The sequence below is a fragment of the Aedes albopictus genome, chromosome 3, assembly GCF_035046485.1.
Source record: "Aedes albopictus strain Foshan chromosome 3, AalbF5, whole genome shotgun sequence".
NCBI classification, from domain to species: Eukaryota; Metazoa; Arthropoda; class Insecta; order Diptera; family Culicidae; genus Aedes; species Aedes albopictus.
Window position 1 is genome coordinate 425,215,381 of NC_085138.1, and position 27,043 is coordinate 425,242,423.

Here is a 27,043-nt window from a genome sequence, read left to right on the forward strand (position 1 = left end):
TTTGATTCAAAAGGCACCAAGTATTTGGTGCAGAAATGTCAACAAAGGATCAATTTTCGACGCACGTGATGGGGTGCTCACCCGGATGACCTCATAAAACTTTACAAAACGACTATTCTCGCTGTTCTCGATTATGGCTCTTTCTGTTTCCTCTCAGCAGCAAACTGCCACCTAATAAAGTTGGAACGAATTCAATATCGTTGTTTGCGTATTGCTCTCGGCTGTATGCACTCAACGCATAATGCGAGCCTAGAGGTCCTGGCAGGGGTGAAACCTCTCCAGAACCGCTCCTGGGAGCTCTCGCTAAGGTTACTTAGCGTGTCAGTGTGGAGTGAGCAACACACTTGTTATTGAAAACTTCGAAGAAATGCTCAGTCTGAACACTCAGTCAAAATTCATGAGAATTTATCTGTTCTACATGTCGTCTGACATAAGCCTACCAAGTTATAACCCTCCTCGTGTACACTTCACTAATGGCAGTTCCTCTGTTAAATACGATCTGTCCATGAAACAAGCTATTCATGGTATACCAGATCAACTTCGATGTATATCTATTCCTCGCATTTAAAAAGTACCAAAATGTCAATTCCTGTAAGAGATTCTTCACTGATGGGTCTCGCATAAATGGATCCACTGGTTTCGGTGTCTTCAATGAAAATTTCACCGCCTTCCGCAAACTTCAGGAACCTTGTTCGGTTTATGTTGCTGAGCTGGCAGCAATCAACTTCGCTTTGGGGATGATTTCCAACATGCCCGTAGACCATTTCTTCATCTTTTCGGATAGCCTTAGTTCGATTGAGGCACTCCGGTCGATGAAACCTGTAAAACATTCATCTTACTTTCTTACAAAAATAAGGGAGCAGCTGGGTGCACTGGTCGAAAGATCATACAAGATTACCTTTGTATGGGTCCCCTCACATTGCTCAATTTATGGCAATGAGAAGGCGGACTCTCTCGCAAAGGTGGGCGCACAGGAAGGTGAGATCTATGATAGAAGAATTTCACATGATGAATTTTTCCATTTTGTTCGCCAGAGTTCTCTTCAAAGTTGGCAAAATGATTGGCGAGATGGTCAGCTGGGACGGTGGTTACACTCCATTATTCCTAATGTTTCTTTGCGAGTGTGGTGGTATGGTTTGGATGTAAGTCGCAATTTCATTCGCGTGATGTCAAGACTCATGTCCAACCATTACTCGCTAGACGCGCATTTACAATGCGCGTTGAGCAATGTTTGTACTAAGTGCGGTTCCGGTTATGATGACATCGACGACGTAGTTTGGCAATGCCCGGATAACGACGCCTCCAGAGCACTACTTTTGGATACCCTTGAGGCCCGAGGTAGCCAACCCTTTGTTCTTTTGAGAGATGTGTTGGGGACCCGCGATGTCCCATATATGGGATGTATTTTCGACTTTCTTCGCTCTGATGGTATAAAAGTTTAATTTCGCTTGTGTTTTCTTCTTCAGTTTTTTTTTCTCTGTTTTGTCCTCTTTGTGTTACCAAGCTGCTCATGGCCATCCGGAAGACCAAGTCCCACAACAAGTTGGTACCAACACCACAAGGCACCGAATACGCTAGCAAGATGCGATTCACCCCCGGATGAGCTGCAGTGAAACCTTTGGCCCAATCCTTACCCTGTCCATCCCTCAAAATGTGACCTTCTAACCTCGAGCTGCTACGAGTACCCTAGCTTCCACCCAGTGCCGGATTTGGGCTTCGGGGGGCCCGGGGCAAACCCTCTAAAGTGGGCCCCCAAAAGCAAGATTTTGAAGATTTTTAATCTTTTTGTTTTCAATGTTGTGTATTATTCGTATTTTTATATTTGTTAAGTTTTTTTTGCGATTCAGGAAAAAAAAACTAAGTCACACAACTATTTTGTTCATTTAAATTATCATTTTATCATTTATTTTGCATTATTTTCAAAGATATAGTATTATTGTAGGAAATATTCAGACCGAATATAACTTTCTACCGATGCCCTATTAAAAGTGTACTTTTAACAATGCAGTTCTCAAAAATGACATATTATTCAAATACCAAAAAAAAACGAACATTTATTTTAATATTTTTGCTAAATCATCAAGATACTGCATTCTAATTTACAGCGTAAATGTCATCTCATTCAGATAGGTATTACATATATTTTAAACATTCATGCGAATTCATAAGATTTATGCAAATTCTAGAACTTAGCGTTCATTTTATTACCTAGAAATGTGGAGAAGTTTTCATTAAGATTGCAATATTCTACGAGTATTTTAAGATTCTGATTGAACAAAGTTAACACTGTTTCGAGATGTTTCTTGAAACTAGATTTTCAAAACTAAACCGAATTTTCCAGGAACATTTCCAGGAATCATTATCTTCTATTTCCCATGATAACATCTGTCCTCAATGAACTTGTGCAGATGGATATTAAGTAGGGTAAATCGCCAATTGTTGCACACCCCATAAGAAAAACATGGAGTGTGCAATAATAGGAGAGTTTTTAGCTGTGCAACAATTGGAAAGTTACCTAGTTGTTTTCAGAATATGATCGTATAATCAACAGACTGATGTACAGATGTACAAGTATTGTTTAAGATTTTTTAACGCACTCTGTTTAGAGACGCTTTTGTGCAGTAATTTTTACCTAAATAAGTTTTTCTTCTGATCTCAACAAGAACTTTCAAGGGGTTGTGGAAAAAATCGCGTATACCAAAATAAAACAAAAACTTCGTTTTACTAAATTGTTGAATACTGTAATATCTCTCTAGAGCTGATTTTGCTGCAATCAAGCAGCCTCAAAACAATTGAATTGTTAAGCAATTAAAATATTGTTTTTCAGTGTAATGAAAAGATCAAAATTTCTTTGTTTCAAACCATAAATTAACAAAACAGTTTTATGACTTTAGAACTGCAGCTCATACCGAAAAAAAAAAGAAATCCCACAAAAACTTTGAAACCAATCTGCAAATAGTTTCAATGCTTCAAAATTATGAAATTTTGTATTTCGATTTCAGATTATAAACAATCTGGATACCGTTAAAGAACCCAATTATAACAACTCTAGGACATACAATAAATATAATCGTCTTTGGTGTGCATTTTTATGGATTCGTTGAACATAATATATAGTGTTTATGGATTCTTGGGGGGCCCTCCTAATCGGGGGGCCCGGGGCACTTGCCCCCTTTGCCCTCCCTTAAATCCGGGCCTGCTTCCACCAATTACTAACAGATATCATGAAAAAGTTATTACTCTGTATAATGTATACTATTAAGTACAAAAAAAGATCTTCGGCTCCGCAAAGCGTTATACGCGATTGAGCCCCAAATAAATTAACTAGATAAAGAAAACTTTCGCCGGGCATGCGCCGACGCAATGTGTCCGGATCTGCCACAGTTATAACAGACAATGTTTGAAGGTGTAAACTGACGCCCGCGATAACGACCTATATTTGTTCTAGGCCTTGAACTGGTTCGAACTGGTGGACGCCTGAACCCTTACGAGGAGCGATACCTAACCCTATACAATACATCTTAGCACCGTCTTGGAGTTCGTTTGACCTTCCCACCAGATCCTAAATTTGAGAATCAACGCCTTCCAACCCAGCCGCCATTTCCTCGATTTCGACCAATGTACGGTCTTTTTGCAGCATCCTTCGTCGAAGTTCAACCGAAAATAACGTTGGAAATAGTTATCCAACGCTGCGATTGCCACATTATAAAACCTCTTTTCCGTAGCAACCAATGGACAAATATTAGTGGATGCGCGTAGATCCGCATAACGTTGGTATCGTAGATATTGCCAGGAGTAGGAAATAGATGGTGGAGCTATAGCAAGTGGCCGCACATTTACTTGGAGGTGGGGTTATACCCCTCTTTCTACTATGTGAATATGGTCCATGTCATAAAATATTTTCGCAATGCTTAACATTCAATATTACTATAACCAACAGAAAGCAATACAATAAAACGAAAGACGAAATATACAACACAAAATTTAATATGAATTGACCTACCCATCACCATGCGTCTCCATCGAAATAAAAGAGAACATACATTTTATTCGAAATTCTTCTTTATTCACTATCTTTATTTACGATCGCTTCGTCTTTGTATATACACATCTAATCGGTTTACACACGCTACAAATGGAATGGAACGAAAAGTATGTCTTATAGTGGACCCTTTTGATAAGTGAAAATTCATCGAATACTGTTTGTATAAAAGAAAATCTGATGAGATTCTAAATGTTCTAAATGTTCTAAATGTTACATTTTTCCCGGAGAATAAAAACATTCATGTTGAGATTCTAAAACGATTGGACGCGTTGATTTCACCGTTTTTCGTATAATCGAATAACTTGGATTCAAACGTTTGCTAAAAATCAGACAAAAAAGTGATTTAATTTTTAAAATAATCGCTTCCGATTCTAACTATGATCTAGCGATTTGCTTCCTCGCGCTGCTTATAAATAGTTTTATAAATTTTCTTAACCAAAGTCTGACTACTATCTATAAAATCTACGAAACAAAAGGACATATGTTTGGTAGTACTACGCGCTAAATACGTGAATACGGCTACTCCGCGGCTCCCGAAGAGCTCCTCATCCTCTCTCCTGAATATGGACACTTTGTGCAGTTGATTTGATACTTTTGTATTTTTTTCGCTTCATGTTAGCCTAATCCTAGTGGAGGGGACTTTTCGGTTATAAGTAATGATTTTTTTTTGCGATTACTTAAATATCGAGAACGAAGAGTTTTCTGTTTCGATTTTGAAGGACATATTTTTCTTATGTGTGAAAAGGAATTTAAATACGTTCGACCGACTTTTGCGCCGTCTTAGCTGTGCAGATCTACAGGATTTCGTTTAACTAGATAATTTAATAACAATCATCGTCGTCGGGGTCTCCCTCACGCTTTTCCTTCGGTGTAGGTCGAATAAGGGAAAAGGAGTCCCAAACTAAAATCTAAAACAAATGCTTCCTCTTTCGTCATTCGTCTAACGCGATTAAGTACATTTTTATCATGAGCTTGAAGGTCATCGTCATTGTCCCCGTCATTTTGTTTTTCAGTGTTTGTGTTAGTTAACAATTTAACAAATATGGATAAATTTGTCTTGATTTCAAAGGTTTCCAGTTTTGTTTCATTTCACCATATCTGTAGAAGTAAAACAATTTTTCGTTAGTGGTCCCGTCCATATTAGTATTTCTATTGTCCCACTCTCAAAATCGTCCCAAAATTTTCGTTTGTTGTCCAGTGTTCTTAAAATATTTACTTTTCAGTTTTCGTTTTCACATTAAAATAATTTGTCTGTTCCTTCTAGGGCAGTTGTTCATCTTTAAAAAGAAGTCAGTTTCAATTTTTTCGCGTCGGTTCCGTTCAGTATAAATCATTGTGAGTTATTCGTTTCCTTTCTCGTCTGTTTTCACTCCTGATTTTCCCAACAAAGCAAAAATCATGCGTCTTCACCTCTCCCCCAATCCATCCTACACCGGAGTGTTAGTTTTGCTATCGTTGGCCTTTCCATTTTCCTGCTTCTTTCCGCCGGCCGATTGTTGTTGCTGCTTGCCATTTTCGTGCTTTCCGTTCTTCTGCTGACCGCCATCGCCCCCAGCGTCCCCACCAACCTGGGTCCGGGGGTCTTCGCTTTCGTAGTGGGCGGCCGGGTTCTGCTGCTGCAGCTTCTCGTCGTGCAGATCCTCGTGCGAGTGGGGCGTGATGTGCGCCTCCGAGTCCGGGTTCAGATCGCCGGTGGCCGGGGGCACTGCAACGAGACCGAGAAGAAGCAACACAATCGAGAATAGAATTTTGTGGTTGTTTTTTTTTGCGATTTGGTGGTCGGTATTTTTGGGTAATGAAAGAAATTCGAATATTTTGGGGTGATAAGTAAGCGTGTTTGTGAGCGTGAATAAGAGTGTGATAAAGTGTTACCTATGTTAATTCAAACATTTGAGTTGGTGAAGAAAGAAAAATATGCATGTAATTTACATGAAATTGGCAAAGATCTCAAGTTTCTACAATTACAGATATTCGAATCAGAAAGAAGAGAAGAAATACTATAAGAAAAATAATTGTTGTATATTTATTTATTTATTCTTTGATTCTTCTAAGTGGGAAAAGTGTTTTGTAGTTTATTTTAGTGAATTTAACCTGATGCTTTTTCTTTACTACTGTAAAAGATTTGTTAAAAAATTTTTTCTATTGTTGACTGGTTCTAGACCTCATTTCATTAAAATATATAATCAAATGATACAAAGTGATAATTTCGGTATATTCCTGGTTTTAAGCGTGCTCATCAAAGCTACGCGATATCAGTCTTGTCAGTTAAATATTGATATTGTACTACCGTTTCTTCACTACTGTAAGCTGTGGAGCGGACCTGGTGTGATGTTTAAAGAGCAAAACAAATTGGAGCAATCTCAAAAAATCAAGAATGCGGTTTTCTCGTACAGCAAAAATCATTGGCCCATGGAAACACTCTGCTCATTTTTCAAAACCGAATAATAAAATCTGAGCGAGATAACTGTTTTTTTTTTGTTTTAGGAAAACACAGCAAACTGAGTTGCACGTCGAAGCACGTGATTTCACGCCGAGGACATGGAGTCGAATCCCACCCCCGACTAACTCACAAAAAAGGGTTTTCTTCCTTCCCCTTCGGTAGGGATGTAAAGCATGAGTCCTGAGATGAATAAGCCAAGGGCTATAAATCTCGTTAAAACGACGTTTCGACACGGGGTTTGTGTCTTCCTCAGGGGTGAAATATTGGTGGCGTTATTTGTCCTATGTCTTATGTAACGATAACTGTGACAGAAAATTTCATGAATGCGTTGCCAAATATAGTGCATTGTACCATACAGTCGATTTGAAATCAGTTATTTAATACTCCAGTAATTCAAGATATCATTCTTGTAAGCCTTCATTCAGATTTTTGAATGAGTTTCATAATGGTCTATCACACATCACCACAGTCTGTTCAGTTCTGCGACGTTGACGTCACAGCAGAGAACATGCTGACTTGGACCACCAAATAAGCGATTTGCTTATCATTGATAGGGCCAAAGTTTTGAATTTTGTTTTACTAAAAAGTGTATACTACTTCAGAAATCGTTTTTAGTACCTTCTTCTTCTTCTTTATGGCTCCACGTACCCACTGGGACTTGTCCTGCCTCGCTTTAACTTAGTGTTCTTTGAGCACTTCCACAGTTATTTATTGAAGGATTTTCTTTGCCTGCCATTGCATGAATTTGTATATAGTGAGGTTATGATACACTAAGCCCAGGGAGCCCAGGCTATGGTGATCCGTAGCCTTAACCACTAATCTTACTGGAAACCCTTTTTTAGTACCCTGTAGAACGAAAAATGTATTCAGAATTGCAATTTCGTCAGATTCCTTGGGGAGTAAGTCTTTGTAATGTTTTCAAAACGGGGCTTCCAAGGTAGACGAAAATATCTTAAACATATTGATGTGCTATTCAAAAATTCAATGAATATTGCAAGAAAAACTATCAATTTTTGTTCTTGTCAAAATATCTGAAAAATTTTTGCATAAGATCAGCTCTTCTGTCCGAAATGGAACACATACATCCATAGAATTGGCTCAATGTTAGTGGAATGCGATGTGCCCCTTTCTGAGCTGTGGAAACGAAGAACATTATGCTTTTTTCCTCGTAATATTCACAGTTATGTGGTAAGCATCTCTGCTTGTGAATCGTAACTTCGATGTGCTTGTGAATCGTAAGTTCGATGTTGGCATTTTTTTCAAGAATATCGGCCAACAAATCTTGTCTAACTTTGTTTTGATCTTGTAATATCTTAACGAGCTATTACTGAGCAATTCACCATACTACAGTGCATCAAACAATTGTCCACAAAGCAATTTTTCTCGTCAAAATAATTTTTCATTCTAATGTTTATAACTCTTTTATACGTCAATCAAAAACGCTAAAATTTTGCTCATTCATCAATCATATATTGATGCTCCATTGATAAAAATTTGAACGAGACCGAATAAGTTTTCTGAAAGAACTTTTAGTAAAGCTTGATGGTTTATTAAACAAAATTTCAATACTCTATATCTAAAATTCTTTGAGATGCACGAAAAATTTTCATTATTTTAATAGAGTACACTAACAGATAAACATTGATTACGAAGTCTTGTAAGGGTAATTTGTTCACCACAAAAAATATGAAAAATTTGCTGATGTAGTTGACGATGTTCATAAATTTACATTAGGAAAGTTTTAAGAAGTTCAGAACACTAAATTGCACGTGGTCTATTGTTTCTGAAAGAAACTTGCACGCCGAAAATGTTAATAACCTTTCCTATACAACCAGGAATCGCATAAGAATGCACGCTTTACATCGTATTAAGTACTATTTTAAGTCACTATCGCATATATGTACAGCAGACGGACAATATTCATCGCATATGATGATATTTTTTGAACTTTTTACGAAGTATCAGGTAAAGTCATATAAGAATACAAATACACTTTTATTTGGTACTAGCTGTCCCGGCAAACGTCGTTCTGCCTGCCTACTGTGTTTTTCGACATGCAGCTCTATAGGGACGTCCCCGGCGAAGTCATCTGTATGGGAGCCCCCCGTTCCAGAGACCGGAGAGGTCCCGCACCAAGCTAAGAACCTTCCCCGGCCCCAAAAATACCCACATACAAAATTTCACACCGATCGGTCCAGTAGTTTTCGAATCCATAGCGGTCAGACAGACAGACAGACAGACAGACAGACAGACAGACAGACAGACAGACAGACAGACAGACGGAAATCCATTTTTATATATATAGATGAGTACATCCTAGTAGATGACATTCTGATGTTTTATTACGATGAACTTCACTTATTCGCAAAAGCGTCCCAGCAAACCCGCAGAGCGTCAAATGAATTCGCATAATTGCGTACTGCGATGATTATACGACTTCGCTTGGTACTTTTCTTATTGTGTCTGTTTAACTCGCATTGGTGTACGGATGAAATCGCATAAAAGTACAAATAAACTTGTAAAAGTGTTCATACAAACTCGCATAAGCTAGAAGTGTTTATGTTTTTTATTCTTCATCACTCAACCTAATTTACAGCTCTATTGTCAACTGGGGCACTACGTGAGCAATTTCAATTGACAGCTGCACTTACATTTTGTACAGCGCCTAGATTCTATTCTACCTTATCGAACTGGTTGCCTTTCTGCTGCTTTCACTTTTTCTACTTTATACCTAGTAGAATGATGAGCACAAGGAGGATGATGGATGGTCGTTGTTCCTTTCCAGTCCGATTGGGAGTAGCAGTTCGCCAATGTCCAGGTATCCGGGTCCGTTTGAACCATGGGGCTCAGAAGAGGGTCAGTGTCAGTTGCTCTCGGGGGAAAAGCAACTGACGAAAAATTGCAAGTGCCGGGGCTGGGAATCAAACCCATGGCCATCCGCATATGAAGCGAACGTGTGACCAACTCTGCCACGGGCCCCGGCAAGTGTTTATGTTGACATAATGCGATTTTATATGTATTTATATGTATAACAATGAAAGAGTTGATGTTGGACTGTGGATGCAGTGTCAAAATGCTGCAAGAAAGTGAACAGCTGTAATTATGGTTACGAAGTCATCATTATTTGTTTTGTTGGCTTGATAATCAACAATTGGAGGGGGCTAGCCAGAAAGGTGTAGTGCAAACTATGCGGGAAATAGTGCCTCGTCGATTTTAACTCCTCATAGCCTGCCAAACATGCACAGCGCAGGTGAACCAAGTGCATTCCAACTAACACTGAGGTGAGTTAGAATACCATGATAAATAATCAGCTTGTTTCATAAGTAGCGTTTGGTGTTCAGTGTGAAGTGTGGCTCAACAATCCAAAGGTCATTAGGTTCATTAGATATCGAGCAGACAAGAATTGTTTTTTCTTTTCGAATATTATTCAGTCGCATAAGATGCTGAATTACGTCGCAATAGTGCTCATGGTGCATCGCATAAGATATCGCTTCAAGTCATATAGCGTTATAATTGTTCCGTAAATGTACGTATAGCGCCTTCACTTTTGTACGCATATGCATCTTATGCGATGTAACTTTAACGCAAAAAAGTACGTATAACATGAACATAAACTTCATTATACGTGTACATTGGTTATCTGCGTTTCTTTGCGATCCCATGCGTTTGAAAAATCACTGTGATAGGTACTGGTAGGTAGGTAAGTGGGTAGGTCCTCTTCTAGGTATAAGAAGGTTACTAAGGTATTTTTTCCGATTTTCGATTCTTCGAAAATGTAGGCATGGATTCCTTCAAAACATTCAGGTCCGAGATTTGATTCCAAAACTTATCTAGGGGCTTCTACAGAGATACTACGAGAAATTTCCTTAACCCTCTAATACCCAATCCCGCCTTTAGACGGGGTATAGTTTGAGCATTTTTGTAATTTTTGTTTCGTGGAAAATCATTTTTTTTATATTTTTGAGTGATATTTAGGACTGTTTTGTATATCTCAAAATGGTTTTTGGTGTATTTTAAATCGTATTTACATTTTTTTAAATCATTGAAAAATTGATGTTTTAGTCACCTTTTAGAAGTCATTGTTTATTTTGTATTGAATCGCTACAATTAACATATTTTAAATTTTTCCCAAATCATTCTATCCTTGTTTAAGTGAATGGAATACACTTTTAAATTATTTTCCTAAAAATTACACGGAAAATAAAATTTTCTGTGAAAAAAAATTAAAATAATAATATTTCAAGAATAATCATAAAATCTCAAAATGTTTTCATCTCAAAATATCCGTTCCCCAAATTGACTTCCAGAAAAAATATAAAAGTGTGGGGATGTTCAAAAATAAAAATTAGAAAAATCAAAAACTGAAATTCACGAAATCGAGAATTAAAAAGAATCATCTTCCAAAACATGTTTAAATCGATTTTAGATGACGAAAAATGATATTTAGATCAAAATCAAAAATTTGGGTATTAGAGGGTTAAAAGATTCTCCAGAGATTCTTTTGAAAAACCTTTCAAAGATCCTTCCACAGCACTTTCCAAAAATTCCTTCAAAAAACTTCTGTTCTGGTTTCTTTGAAAGTTTATTCGAGAATTAACATTTAAAATTGCGAAAACTTTGAGAAAATTTAAATTTTTTTTTCGCAAAAACATTCTTTTTAAGAATATGTATTTATAATACAGATTTATTATGTAAAAAGTGCTGCTATTTCTGAGGAACACATTTTTTTATGCTCCTCCAAAGCACGATAAGGCAAATAAAAAATACATTTTAAGCATTCACAAGCATTCTAAGCATTTAAGCATTCTATATTGTGGAGACTTGATAGAAAGTAGAACCGAAATTGGGAAAAAAAATATCAACCATGCTTGAAGATAGAGCATCCTGATCATTTTCAAGTTGTTTCGTCACACTCCTGATTGCTTTTGGAAACTGATCCATCCTCTAGGGAATCCTTTCACGCAATCCCACACGGGATCATAAAAAATTTCACAAGGGATTATTTAGAAAATCTTTCATAGACTACATGAGAAATTCCAGCATGAAATTCGTCAAAAAATCTTCCAGAGTTTGTTTCTTGAAATTGCCGCCAAGGACCTAAAGTCTCTGAAATAACGACAAATTAATCAAATTCTTGAAATTTCTCTGGGGTTTCATTCAGAAAATCTTTCATGAATTCCTTCAAAATTTAGATTTTTTTTTATTTCTCCAGTCATTCCATTTTATTTATTCTGATATTCTTCCATCAGCTGGCTGGGATTCATAAGAAAATTCATGAAAAATTGCTTTCAGAAAATCTTCCAAGGATTCATAAGAAAATCCTAGACGAATTCATTAGAGATTTCTCCAAAGTTTCCTCCAGAAAATCTTCCGGAGGTGCCCCTAAATGTTTCTGCATGGATTCAAGTGAAAATTCTCGAAAGATTCTTTTAGGAACTTTAACTTGGATTCTGTCCAAAGTGGTTCAATGGATTCTCTTAGAAAATGTTCGAGAAATATTTCCAGAAAATCTTCCATGGACTATTTCGGAAATTTTCATTCTCCCAAAAATTCTTCAAGGCACTTTTTGAAAACCGCTTGCGAGGCCTCTCAAAATAAAAAAAAATCGAATAGAATCGAGCTTCATCAAACCCCACAAACTACACCACAAGCTGGTGCCTATAACTCCTGTATTCACTCAAAAACTCCTCCACGATTTCCAACAAAGCTACATTTTGTCATTTCTCGTAGGAATTCATTCAGATTTTTCTCCACCAGTATTTCTACAGGAACTTTTTTTTCATTTTTTTTTTCAAGAGATTTTAAGAAACCCCAACAAAGGTTTATCCAGATGTTTCTACAAATATTTTCCCTAGAATTACTTTTCAAATGCGTTCACTGATTCATGCTGGAATTTCTTTGGAAAATGCTTCATGAATTTTACAGGGGTTCTCCAGGAATTCTTCTAAATTTGTTTCAAGTCATTATTATTGAAACTTCACCAGAAGCTTCCCAAGAAGTTTCTCCTGGCATTTCTTTAGGAATTTCTTCCGAAATTCAAAACGGCAATAGCGCAAATTTATTATAAAAGAGATTTATGATAGAACTATTATGAGGGGACTCACTAAGTAGATTAACCCTCTAATACCCAACCCCGCCTTTAGACGGGGTATAGTTTAAGCATTTTTGTAATTTTTGTTTCGTGGAAAATCAAAATTTTTATATTTTTGGCTGATATTTAGGACTGTTTTCTATATCTCAAAATGGTTTCTGGTGTATTTTAAAGCGTATTTACATTTTTTAAAAATCATTGAAAAATAGATGTTTCAGTCACCTTTTAGAAGTCATTGTTTATTTTGTATTGAATCGCTACAATTAACATATTTTAATTTTTTCCCAAATCATTCTACCCTAGTTTGATGAATTATTTTCCTTAAAATTAGAGTAAAGTGGGGCAAAAGTTCGAGTGGGGCAAGAGTTTCTTTTGAAGTTTTTGAGCTCAATTTAAATTATTTCTTGCGGGTGTCAAGGTTGTTCGAAGCCTTTTTGAAAAAGAGTCTTTCACTCCAAAAATTATGAGAATTGATCAATATTTCGAAAAGTTATGATAAAATGTTGGTTTTTGATCAAAAAAATTTAATATGTGATGGTCCTTCCAACGCATGGAATGGAATTGTAATGAAATCGAATTCGATATTTTATTTTGGGGCGTAACTAGGTTTATTTTGAACATGCTTTAGCATGTATAACTTTTTGAAAAAAAGATTTAAAAATCATATTTCACACATAGTGGGGCAAAAGTTCGAATTGTGGGGCAAGAGTTCGAGTCATGTGGCAACTTTAGGTAAAAAACTCAAATTCTGCAAAACGTCTATATTATCTCTAAAAATGATGGAATTAGTGAGAAAATTCGATCAGAGTTGAAAAAAATGTTGTTTTATCTTAATTTAGCGGAAAACTAGTAATTTTTGGTGTAGTAAATTTAACCCTGATTTGGGTAAAATCCAGATCCAACTTTAAAGTGTATTCCAGTTCCAACATCAAATATCAATTGGTTTCAGGTATTCCTATTATCAAAGTGTCAAAATAGCGTGCTACGGCTAGCGAAATTCCACAAACACTAGATTCGAACTTTTGCCCCAGTGGTGGGGCAAGAGTTCGAATAAGAGACACACATACAAAAAGTAGTGTAACTTAAAATTGAAAAGTAATTTGGCGTAACTTTGTTCAGCAAAGTTTTAGCTCATGGATGGTAGAATCACCAGACGGTATTCATTTATTTATGTCTGCTTTGGTTTTTTGAAAAATATTGAATTTTCAACTAGGGTCGAACTTTTGCCCCACCTTACTCTACACTAGAATAGGCTTCCAGGAAAAATATTAAAGTGTGGAGATGTTCAAAAATAAAAATAAGAAAAATCAAAAACTGATATTCACGAAATCGAAAATTAAAAAGAATCATCTTTCAAAACATGTTTAAATCGATTTTCGATGACGAAAAATGATATTTGTGGTGGTTCGACTGGGAAGTTAACTTAATTCTCGGGGATTTCGGGTTTCAGTCAAAGAAAAGCGTTGATTTTCTTATCTCATCGCCAACGTTTCGATCCAGATGTTGGGATCTTCTTCTAAATGATATTTTTTTTTTTTTTTTTTTTTTGCGACCCTCCACTCTCCCCCACACCAAAAGACTCTGGAAACGAGCCTCCTGGTAGTGGACGCATCTAGATTCTCAGCAAACTGGCAACAGACAAAATAGACTAAAAACTAAATTATTGCTGAGAAATTAGAAATTTAAACAAAGAATAGCTTAACGAAATAGAGAGATTTTATGGAAGAAACAAATAACAATATTTGAAGGACGTGCTTACAGTGGACAGAAAGTCCTTTTAAGTAAGCACTTGTGCACTAAAACTAATAATTAATTATTCTAAGCTACTTTATGACGGTTAATATTACTATTATAGCAAAAGTGTATGGATGTTATCTTTCAGATATCGCTTGATGTTGTTTTTAAAACTATAACGACTGCTGATTTGCTGTAGATCACGCGGAAGATTGTTGAATTTAGACGGACCGATGACAGAGAAGCGTTTTTGGCCAAAACTAGAAGATGCTCTAATGAGCACAAGATCATTTACTCGCCTGGTGTTATGAGTTCGTGAAGTTGTCTGTATCAATAAGTTGTGATGCGTTGTTACATTATTGAGTATATCGTGAACTAGCAAAAGTGTTTGTAATTCGCAAATTCCTACAATTGGCAAAATTCTATGGGGCAAGTTAGCGTAAAGTTGAACTGAAGGATACAAGTGGGGTAATTTGAATATTGCTTTAATGCATCTGTTTTGAACTGTTTGGAGCTTTTTTAATTTAGATTTACACGCTCGACCCCAAGAAAGAATCAAGTAACTTAATCTTGAGTGAATATGTGCATGATAAAATTGTAAAAGTACTCGGCATGGGAGAAAATTGTTTGTTCGCCTTAGAACTCCACACAAAAAAGATGCCTTGTTACAAACTTGTTGTATATGGGCATCCCAAGATAAAGTGCTGTCCAAATAAACACCCAAATATTTAAATGTTGTGACCTGTTCTACTATATCAGACCCTAATGTTGGATTAGAAAGTGGCGTTTAGAAAGTGGTATTTAGATCAAAATAAAAAATTTGGGCATTAGAGGGTAAGGAAAAAAATTCTCCAGGGCTTTTTTGGAAGTTTCTTCGAGGATTCCCGCTGAAATTTCCTCGGGAATTTATTCACATTATTATAAAAAATTCTCCAGGATTTATTCATTATTAATAATTATCTAGAGATTCTCTTAAAAATTCCTTCAAGGATTCATCAGAACATTTCTTGGAGATTCCTCCAGAACTTTCTTCAAGAACTCCTTTGGAAAGCCTTTCATGTATTGCTTCTGAAATTGATCTATCCTCCAAGGAATTCTTTCAAATAATCTCTCACAGACTCCTTAACCCTCCTATGATATTATGCTAGGGCGCATCATAATAGCGAAGTGTACGTTCAGCGAGCCTGTCTGGGTCATATTAACCCCAACATTCTACTAGAGTAATTTCTTTAGGGATTCATTTAGAAGATCATGGATTGCTTAACCTTTACGTCCCTGATGTATTTTGCGCACTCAAAATGTGATTTTCATTTGGCTCTACACAGAAAAAAATATTCATGTAACATTGAGCGAGAAATCATGCACATAAAGGGAATGCTAGGGTTAGTGCATATTTACATGAGATATCATGTAAAATTACGTTACGTTCGTGTTAATTTCCACTAATAGTCGCGTAACTGGTTGGAGTCCATGATGGTTTACGCGATGGTTGGCGGAAATTTACACGATGGTAATGTAATTTTACATTATATCTCATGTAAAAGTGCACTAACTCTAGCATTCCCTTTATGTCCATGATTTCTCGCTGAATTTTAATAACATATTTTTTCTGTGTAGTTTTTTTTTCAATTTTCACTTGATTTTGATGAAATTGTGATAGTACAACTGGAAATGACTACCATCTCATACAATGCACCGGTTGGTGAAGTTGGATGATCAGTTCCAGATTTATTAGTAAACTCAGTGGGGTATGTCGGTTGGCCAAATAAACTTTTTCGTTGTTTTTTACTGAACCAATAAGTTTTTACATCTGAATAATAAAGTATTCATATCTTCGGATACTTTAAGGTCATTTGAAAATGGGGTAACTTTAATAGTTTTTCTGTACGAAGAGAATTTGGCAATCAGATCATAATCTGCGCTTTTTTTTGTTTTAACTGTTCATCAACATATTATTACGTGTTACGCATATTGAGTTCTTTTTTTTAATTTCTATTAGAAATCTAAATACAAATTTTGGACACAACAGTTCTAACTACTTGAAATTAGAAAGCATTGCATACATTAAGGCGTTTACCGCTTTCCATTCCAATTTTCCAAATTGATTCCAATTCGTGAAAATACGCTTAAGAGATTCAAGACCATATTTTGATTATATAATGATTGATCTACCGAGAGAATAAGCCACAAATTGTAAAAATAGCCAAAACGTTATTGTAGAGCAAATTTTTTGCAGGCGGTCTCATTTGGCCAACCGACGTACCCCACTGGGTTTCCGTATAAATCCGGAACCGATCATCCAACTTCACCAGCTGGTGCATTCTATAGAACGGTAGTAATTTCCGGTTGTTCAGTCAAATTTTTATCAAAATCGGGTAAAAATTGAATAAACTAGAGCTAAATGAACATCAACATCAACATTTGAGTGCGCAACATACGTCAGGGTCGTAAAGGTTAAGAAATTCCTTCATGAAATTTGTCAGAAGCTTATCCAGAGTTTGTTTCAGATATTCCTTTAAAATTCCCCTGAAAATCTGAATTTCTTTAGTAATTTCTTCCTGGATTTTTTCTAGAAATTCTTCTGGGAATTCTTTCAGAAAATCTTCAACGAATTCTTTCAAAAATTCCTCCAGCGATTCCTTCAAAAAATTAGGAATTAAGATTTTTTTCAAAAAGTTCTCTAAAGATGTCTTCAGAAAGTTTTCATGAAATTCTCAAATGTTCCATTCTGGTGTTCTTTCAGAGATTAGTAAAGGAAATCCTCCTGGGAATCATTTGAAAATTCATAAAAAGTTGCTTTCAAAAAGTCTTCCAAGGATCTCCACAGAAAATCATACAGGATTTCATAAGAAGTCTCTTCTCTGGAATATCTTCCAGAGGTGCCCTTAAAAGCTGTTACTTGCATTAAAAAATGTTCTAGAAATTTATCGCAGGATTCTTTTTGGAAATATACCTATATAAAGTGCACCATGGATTCCTTTAGAAATTTCTCGAGAAATACATACAGAAAATTTTCCATGGGTTGCTTCAGAATTAATTTCAGAAATTTTTTCATCTTTCAATTCTCCAGGAATTTTTCATGGGACTCTTTGAAAAATCTCCCGACCTTCCTTTTTTCTTAAAATTTCTTCAGATAGGTCTCCAAGGATTCCTTCAGATGGTATTTAAGAGATTCCTTTGGAAAATCCACATGAGATTAATTTGGAAACTTCTCTCCAGGGATTCGTTCAAATTTTTTTCCAAAGATTATTTCAGATTTTTTTCCAAAAATTCGCCGAGGGATGCTTTCTTGAACTTCCATCAGGAATTTCATCATTGTTTCTTCCACAAATTTCTGCATCAGTTCCTGCACTCCACAATATTATGCAAGGTTTTCTCCAAAGATTTCTGCAAAATTCAGCACTACTCCATAATTTCCTCCAGAGATGCATTTAGTCATTTCTCAAATTGTTCAGAAATTTATTCAGAAATTTCTACAAAAGTACAGGGATAGAACAGGGAAGAAGTTTTACAGGGACTTTTCTCAATTATTTTCAAGAGACTTTGAAGGATCTTCACAGATATTTCTACAGATATTTTTCCTAGAACGTCCCCCGATTTCGGCAGGAATTTCTTATTAAAATGCTCTATGAATTTTACAGGATTTTTTTTTCAAAATTTTCTCAAAACATTATTCTTAGAACTCCATCAGAAGTTTTCCAAGAAGGTTTTGCCTTTATGAGTTTCTTCAGAAATTTAAAACGATAATAGTACAAATTCATTTTTTAGGAGATTTAGGATGGGACCGCACAATTTTATTACGAATCATCCATATTAGGATTTATATAAATTTTTTTTTAACTCATCTAGGTACTATAGCAACATTTCATGCCATGTTTTTTTTTTCTGAAAATTATACTTTTTCAAATGATGAGAAACAATCATCGGTATTATCTTTTAACAAGAAGATGCACTTGATTCACTGGGCGTTTTTATTTTACTTATGAATTATTGTCCAATTATTGTCAGGGCCAATTTATAAATGTGAGGCTGCGGGGGATAAAGTTTTGCTAATGTAGCACAAAAATAAACATTCAAGAAAAAAATCTTCATTTTCCCGAAAAGTGTTGACGTTGTATAGTAGAATTTGAAACTATGCCATTTGGAAAAATCTTGGAACTCCCTTTAATATATGCATTTGAATATGACTATCCACAGATCTAGCAGAAATTCGAGACAGAAGTTCTAGAAAATAAAATCAAGATACATTTACAGCAAAAAAATTGAGAAAGTTGTAGTTAAATTTCTTGTGCAATCGCTAAGGTCAAACATGCAGATTGTTTCGTCCAGCGGTTGATAGGCCCCTACGTTGTGTCTTCTTTCCCCCGAGGACAAGACGAAGAACGAACTACTCTTCTTGATTACTCCAGATTTTATTGCGCACCACAGAGAGGCAGTGCTCCTGCTCTGTGGTGGTACTTTGCTTACAACTAACATTACAATCATCACGCTGCCGCTTTTATAAGCGGCAGTGATAGTACGGACAATCTTTGAATGCGCATTGCCACAATGTGCGATGCGCTTACGGGCTAGCACCACGCAGCCCAGTGCGAATGTTACAATAGCCGCTGGGCTGCTTGCTGCTAGCAGTAAAATAAAGGGCAAGCAAAACTATCCTAATTGAATGTGCCGCTGCGCTGCTGCTGCTACTGAGGGCGCCTAGACCACGCCGTTCGTGTGTTGCGCCAACACAGATTTTAAACAAAAAACTTATAGCAGAATTTGTGATGATCCATCTGGAGGAATTTCTGGATGATTGCTGTAACTTTTAGGGCATAAAAAGTTTTATAGCAACTGCTAGGGACGCTTCTGGTTACCTCCCATATTTTTTTTTTAAATTTTGCAATAAAAACTTTTGGAAAAAAAATCTATAAGGAATGGAAATCCCGGAGTTGCCAAATTATGATTTCTCCACAAATTTCAACTACAATTTTCGCAATGGATCTATGAATTGGAGCCAGGAGTTTTGTAGCTGATCAAAAAACTGCAGACTCGAAAAAAAAAAAATAAAACAATCACAATATACTTAGTAGAATAAGCAGCAATTTAAAATTCCTATGATAAAATCATAGTTTCTTTTCTCTTGAATTTCTCAATTTTTATTCGATAAGCATTGCTTGCATAATGAACCTGTTATGAACATTTTGAGCTACCTTTCAAGGCGATTTCTTTCTCCATTCAGTTATGAACATCCCCTGTATCTTTGATGATGCTTTAGGGCTCAAAGAGCTATCGTTGCTTCAACAACACCTTATCAGAGTTAGAAGCTGGTGCGAGTGTCAACCGAGTTCTCAAAAATCATTCTCACAGAACCAGAACAATTCTACATCACACTAAGTGTAGTTTCGGCCGAATGCCATTTTCCCGAATTTCGTTGACACTCGGCCACAACTGGCCGAAATGTAATTTAGCCATTTTATGATCGAACTTTTGACATAGAATGTCAAATATGACAATAATGCCAATATGATCGTCATAAATATTTCTGTTTTTCAATCGTAGGCTATTTTTCTAGTTTTTTTTCTGCAGGAATTTATTCGGAAACTCGTCCAAGAATGCCTCCAGGAAAATCCAAAAGGGATTGCTCTAGGACTTCTTTCAAGGATTCCTCCAAGAATTCCTTCAGGAATTTCTTTAGGAATTTTTTCAGGAATTCTTTTGGGGATTCCTCCAGAAATTCCTATAAGAATTCCTCTAAACAAATCTTAAGGGATGCCTGCAAGAAGTAGTTCAGGGATTTCTCCAGGAAGTTCGTCAGGAATTCCTCCATGAATTCATTCAGGTATTCCTTTAGGGATTCCTCCAAGAAGACCTCCAGGAATTCCTCCAGGTATGCATCCAGGGATTCCACCAGGAATTCTTCCAGGAATTCCGCTAGGAATTCTTCCGGGTATGCCTACAGGTATTCTACTAGGGATTCCTTCAGGGATTCCACCAGGGATTCTTCTGAGATTCCTCCAAGAAGTCCTCCAGAGATTCCCCTCCAGGAAATTCTCCAGAGGATCCTCCAGGAATTCCTCCAGGGATTCCTTCAGGAATGTCTCCAGGGTTTCCTCCACGAATTGCTACAGTAATTCCTTCCAGGGATTTCTTCCAGGGGTTTCTCCAGGAATTCCTCCAGGAATTCCTCCAGGAATCGCTCCAGAAATTTATACAGAGAATCCTCCAGGAATTCCTGCAGGGATTCCTCCAGTAATTCCTCCAGGGATTCTTCCAGAAGTTCTTCCAGGGATTCCTCAGGAATTTCTCCAAAGATTCCTCCAGGGATTCCTCCAGAAATTCCTTCAGTAATTTGTCCAGAGATTCTTCCAGGAATTTCTCCAGGGATTCTTTCAGAAGTTCCTCCAGGGATTCCTCCAAAAATTCTTCTAGGGATTTCCTCAGGGATTCCTCCAGAAATTCCTCCAAGGGAGTCCTCAAGGAATTCCTCCAAGAATTTCTCCAGGGTTTCCTCCACGAATCCCTCCAGGGATTCCTTCCAGGGATTTCTCCAGGAATTCCTCCAGGGATGCCTCCAGAAATGCCTTTAGGGATTCTTTTGGGAGTCCCTCCAAAGATTCTTCTAGGATTTCCTTCAGGGATTCCTTCAAGAAGTCCTCCAGAGTTTCCACCAAGAAATCCTTCAGAGATTCCTCTAGAAATTTCTGCCCAGTTGCCTGAGGTTCAGAGTAGTGGCGAGCTTAGTGGCAGAATAGGAATAAGCAGTTATTTAAGAACGTGGGATGGAAATTCGGAAATTTTGATATGATATTAATGAAACAAAACCTGCGTTGGATGCATACTGTTTTCACAAGAACGGTGCAGTCGATGAAAGTGTTCTGTTAGTTACAACCGGCATTGATCCTGTGTGCAGTATTAGTTTTGTTTGTGTGCTCTGCACACAAACTAACTAAATGATATTTTTTGGAAATATTCCTTATCGACATTGTGCCAAGGTCATGGAAAATAAAAATATGAGGTGGTCATATGAAATGATCGGCTCACCCTTGGGGTTGAAATCTGTGATTTTCCAGAAGTTCACTTTTCCATTCAACTGTGTTCAAAACTTCATTATTTCCCAATAAAAATATAGTATCTTTTTGGTGCAGATAGCAAATGGCATGATTCGCAGTGTATAGTGTGTGTATCAATAGTGGTACAAACCTGTGTGTTTTATTGCTGATGTTTGTGATCAGAGTTGTAGCACAGTCGTGACGTGGCTGTAGTAGCAGTAGTAGTGGTAGTGGTAGTACCGATCAACAATTCTATTCTCGATTATGTTAGCTTTGTTGTTGGCCTTCGTTGCTAGTGTTTTACCATCCGGCAGCAGAGATGAATCTCCCACTTTTAGTTTGTTGCCATTGTACACAAGGTCTCTGGGTTAGCCGTTTGGTGTGTTAGTTGAGATAGATATTTCCTTTATGTTTTTGTTGGGAACCGAACTAACGTCAGTTTACTCTTGAACTGTTGGAGTGCGTCCCTTAACCATATTATCTTACTGATAAACTCTATTTTCTATCTATTAAGCAAATACCGAAGAACAAAGAAACCATTTTTTTTTAAGCGAAGGCACACACAGAACCACACAACTTAACAGGAAATTGAGCACTCATCCACTCCTAATAGTTTTAATCCGATTTAGCATGATTCTGATTTTTCTGCCTTCGGTTACGATTCTGCTACCGCTAAGCTGCCTCCTCAATGCAATGCTCACTTGAAGGCAATTAGTTGGAAACGGGTTGATTGGAACGAGGAAGGAGCCTCTCCTCGGGGTGGGTTTGAAATGAAAATGCCAAGGATATTTTTGCTTCAAGCTCCGAGCACTTGAAACGTCTCGGTTCGTTTTTTTTTATTGGAACACACACTTACAGACAGAGTCACTATCTCGCAATGATGACAATGAGCTGGGTTTCTTTTTAGCCTGAAAGTTCTATACCTTACACTCTTATATGCTAGTTGTACGATCGATTCTTTAAACTGTATTTTCGCTGGGAAGGGGTAATAGAGAGTGATTTGTTCGAGAAAGCTTTTAGAGTAAGAGGCGGGAAAATACAGAAAGGAGATTAGCAGCTTCACTTTTCACTAATCGCTATCAATAATTAACCACTCGCTCCTCGCTCTTTGTCAGTGCTTTTGGGGGGGCTTTGGAGAGATTAATTCTTTTGGAAAAGCTAATCGAATCATTTTTCACTATCAAATCGGGATGATGAAATCAAACGGAATGGGTTGAAATAAATGAGCTCAATTAACAAAAAGCGTAGCGATGACGATGAATTTAAATAAGGATTTTTTTAAAAGCAAAAAGAATACATTGAAGCTTACAATCTAGGGACGGTAAACGAATCTCGTGTCATGGTTTAATATCATTACATGTACGCTTAGCAACTAAACGATGAAGAACATCGGCATCAACCGACCTAGCCTTAGACATCAATCACAACATCAATATAAGCGATCTGTTACTGCGTTTGAAATTAGTTTGAGCTTCTCGATTTCACTATACACAAGGTAATCTACCGCGCGCATCATCTGTACACTGGACGGAATCGACTGCTTGAATTGGGTTTGTTAAGTTACTTCTTTTTTTCTCGCGCGCTCTCGACTTGCTTCGAACACAGCAAACGTTCAGTGGCGTTCAGTGTGTTTGTGTTATTGGCATGATTACGAATATAAGCTGACTGAAAAAGAGCAGAGCGGGAAAAAGAGAAAGAGAGAAGAAAAAACCGAAGGTCAGTTCTGGTTTGAATTATCCCGATGCGGGTGGTGCGGGAAAGCGTTAGGATACGAAGAGGAAAATCGTTAAGAGAGAGTCCAATTAATGCCAACGGAAGAACGAGGGAATGAAAATGTTATTGTCAGAATGATAGCGAAACTATGGATAGCCAAAACAGTGGAAAATTTAGTTGCCTGATGTATGAATCCAACTGAATCGGTTGGAAACTTTTGGTTTAGTGTAGATGTGATCGCCTGATTGAAGAATTTCGCATGGAGACGCATGGTGTTCGATAGATGTTTACCCCAAACAAGAGTAAAAAAAAGTATATACAGAGAAGGAACTAACAGAAACACAAGAACTTTCACTCACCTCGGAAGCACCATCTGCCGGTGGCTCGGGCCATGATGATCAGCGCGATGGCAACCAGGACGATCAGTGCTGCCAGAACGATTCCGATGATTCCGCCGACTCCGACGCCGCCGGATTCGTCCACTTCGGCATCGAGTGAACTGAGCAAAATGACGTAGTCCTGAACGCCCACCTGGTTCGATGCCTGCAGCTGGTATCTTTTGGACAGATCTTCCAGCGTGAGGCCGGCGATCGTGAGCGTCACGTTGAATGCACCGTTGTCCTGGAAGAGAAGGAAAATAGTGTGAATAAATGAATTGGCTTGTTTTTGCAGTTTCGGATTTCGGTTTAGGCAGTCGTTGGTTTTAGCGTTCGTAGTTTGTTATCTTCTCCGACGTTTCTTTCCTAGGATCGGGCCTTCTTAAGGGCACGATAATAATCAACTGGTCAATTTATAAAAACTTTTGATTTTTGGAACGTCAGGTCTGAAAAGGTTACAGCTGGTGGCGTATATTATATACAACTATCACTAACAAAACTAGTGCATGAACTCTAATCAAAAACTATATGAAAGGGTTAGAAGCAAAGGGGTGTAAAAACCCACTTTCGAGTGAATAAGGTTTGAAGTTTTTGACCAATTTTTCATCCCATACAAAATGTATGGACTTTCAAAATCAACCCAATTTTCTCTGATTTATTGTAATTTTTACAATCATCGTAGAAACAATCTTAAAAAAGTTCTTGAAAGCTTGAAATCTGAAGAATTTTATTATATGATCAGCTTAAAATCGACAAAATGGTCACTTACATCCCTGTGATTCTGGGCCCCTCATATATGATATGCGCCACCATAATAGCTGTAACCCTTTCTGACCTGACGTCCCAAAAATCAAAAGTTTTTTTTATAAATTGACCACTTGAGTGTTATGGAGCTCTGAAGAAGGTCCGATCCGAGGACCGAAACGTCGGCAAAGATAACAAACTATCAACGCTAAAACCAACGACTAAACCGAAATGCGAAACTGCAAAATTACTATATACAGTCAATACACACATATCTAAGTGAATTGGTTAGGATAACTAAAGCAATTGTGACAATATTGTATCATCATTTTTACGCGACTGAGTACCTCTAAAAATACTGTTTGAAGTTTTTTCAGAGTTTTCCTTGTTTTCGAGATTTTCCCGGAATTTCTCCTGGGGATTCTTCAGACATTCTTTCTGGAGATTTGTCAGTATTTTTTTCCTTTTTCTATGGATTCCTCCTTGTTCTCCAAGAAGCCTCGTGGAGCTTTCTAGAAATACTAAAAGGATTTCATCTACAAGAGGAGTATTTCCAGGGATGACATGAGAAGTTTCTTCGAGGATTCCTCTTGAGGATAACCCATGGTTTCCTCCTAAGGATTCTACGGGAAATCATCGTGGAGATTCTTTGGATATTCCTCTTAGATATTCTTCCTGAAGATTCCTTCTGGAGCTTTTCCTGGATTTCTATTCAGATATTCTTCAGGGTTCTGCTTGCTGATTCTTCATAAAGACTATCTGGAGATTCTAAAATAATTCTCTCTTAGAAACTCATCAATTATTCCTCTGAGAGATTCTCCAGGATTTTCCAGGAAATTCTCCAAGGGTTAACCCTGGACTTTCTCCAGGGAGTCCTCCTGGAACTTAACTAAAGGTACTTCAAAGCTTTCACAGGAACTCCCCTTGGAGATTAAGATTCCCGCGGGAATTTTCCAAGGTTTCCTGGTGGAGTTCTTTAGGAGTGCTAGTCGAGTTCTCTAGGAATTTCACGTTTCTAGAGGACTTCATCATGAAGTTTTTTCAAGGATACTTGTTGATAAATCTCCATGAATTGCTCCTAGAGATACTCCAAAAATTCCTCGTGGATGTTCTCCAGACATCTTCTGAAGATTCACTAGGACGACCTGCTGGATTATGTCCAGATATTCTTCCCAGATTTTTCCAGGATTCCTCCGGGAAATTCCTCAGGATTTGTAAGGGATTTGCCCTGAATGAACTTGATTGAGACCTTCTTGAAATTATAGAAGTATTTCTCTTGGAAACTCTTGAACGGTTCCCCCTAGAGATTCTTCAGCAGTTTTCATGAAACATTTTCAAGGATTTGTCCTGGACCTTCTCCAACGAATCCTCCTGGAGCATAGTCAGGGATTATTCCTAGAAATCCACCAAGGATTTCTACTGAATGCTTTCCAGAGATACCACTTGGAGATTCACTAGAGATTAATTTTAGATTTTCTTGTAGTAAAGGGCCCCTTGGAATTTATCCAATTATTTGCTAGGGGACTTTACCAGGCTTTCCTCGTGGGGGTTTCCAGGGATGTTAGTACAATTTCACCAGGAATTTCACGCAAAGTTTTTACACTGATTCCCCGTGATGCTTCTCCACGGATTCCTGGTGATGTATCTCCATGGATTCATCCAGGAGATTTTCCAGGGGTTTCTCCTGGAGATTCTCCAGTGATTTCCTCTGGAAATTTACCACAGCTTGCCACTGGATGTTCTACAGGGATGTCTCTTGAAGATTCTTTAGGGAATTCTCTTGGAGGTTCTCCAGGGCTTCTTCCTACATATTCTCCAAGGTTTTCTGCCTGTTGGTAGTTTCGACTGGAAGTTTTCTAGAGTTTCCCTGAAATATTTCTAAGGAGGTTTCCAAGGTTTTCTGCCTGTAAATTTTCCCGCGGTTCCGCTTAAGATTTTCAGGGATTCTTTACAAGGGATTTGTACTGTCTTGACTTCTCCAGGGATTCGTGCTGGAAATGCACCAGAGAGATCTCCTGAACATTCTCCTGCGATTCCTGTTGGAGATTTCTACGGGCCTTATTTCTGGAGCTTCTTCAGGTATGCAACCTGAAGTTTTTTTTTACAGAGACTCCTTTTGGAGATTCTTTGAGCTATTCCCTTTTATTTTTCCAACTATGCTTCTAGTAGTTTCTGCAAGAATTACCTCGGAGTTTCTCCTTGGGTTTCCGATGGACTTTACCCAGGGATTTCCACTGGAGTTTCCACAGGAGTTCCAGCCCAGGAAAGAAGCTTTTTCTAAGGAGTTCTTCTGAAGTTTCTAAGCCGATTTCCCGTGGAGTTTCTCCAGGAATTCTTTCTATAATGTATCTATAGATTACTCCTTTAGTTTATCAAAAGCTTGAACCAGGAGATCCAGGAATTCCCATTAGATTCTAGGGGGAAACCTCCTGATGTTTCTCTAGGAAGTCATCGTGAAGTTTTCCAGGGATATTCAGTGAAGTTTCTCCAGTAATACCTTTTTTTTTTTTTTTTTTTTTTTTTTTTTTTTTTTTTTTTTTTTTTTTTTTTTTTTTTTTGAGTGACCCTCCGCTCTCCCCCACACCAAAAGACTCATTGTTGAGCCTCCTGGTAGTGGACACTCAAGCCCCAGCCGTAGGCAACACAACAAATCAAACAAAAGCAAAAACTAATGGCTGGGACAAATAAGCAAGGAAAACAGAATATATATAAACAAAACAAATCTGTAAAATGCTTCTAGTGGATTGATTATCCTTTTAAAGAAGCACACAAGATTAACAAATAAAAGAATAATTACAATTAAATTAATCTAATAACAATAGAAACGTAATTGTTCGCAGGTGGTTGACATACATTTACCAGAATTCA

The 27,043-nt window shown here is 37.4% G+C and overlaps 1 protein-coding gene across 3 annotated transcripts in view; it reads right to left on the bottom strand.

Annotated features, from left to right (window-relative positions):
- LOC109433484 (fasciclin-3) overlaps positions 1–27,043 on the bottom strand; it is a 381,470-nt gene that overhangs the window by 55,426 nt on the left and 299,001 nt on the right. For 2 of the 3 annotated variants that reach the window (XM_029875815.2, XM_029875816.2), the window contains exon 7: positions 23,414–23,675. In XM_029875815.2, coding sequence (XP_029731675.1) covers positions 23,414–23,675 — 262 coding nt within the window. Of the gene's footprint in view, positions 1–4,044; positions 5,751–23,413; positions 23,676–27,043 lie in introns of those variants that run through there. The other variant, XM_019709906.3, reaches the window with a different exon arrangement.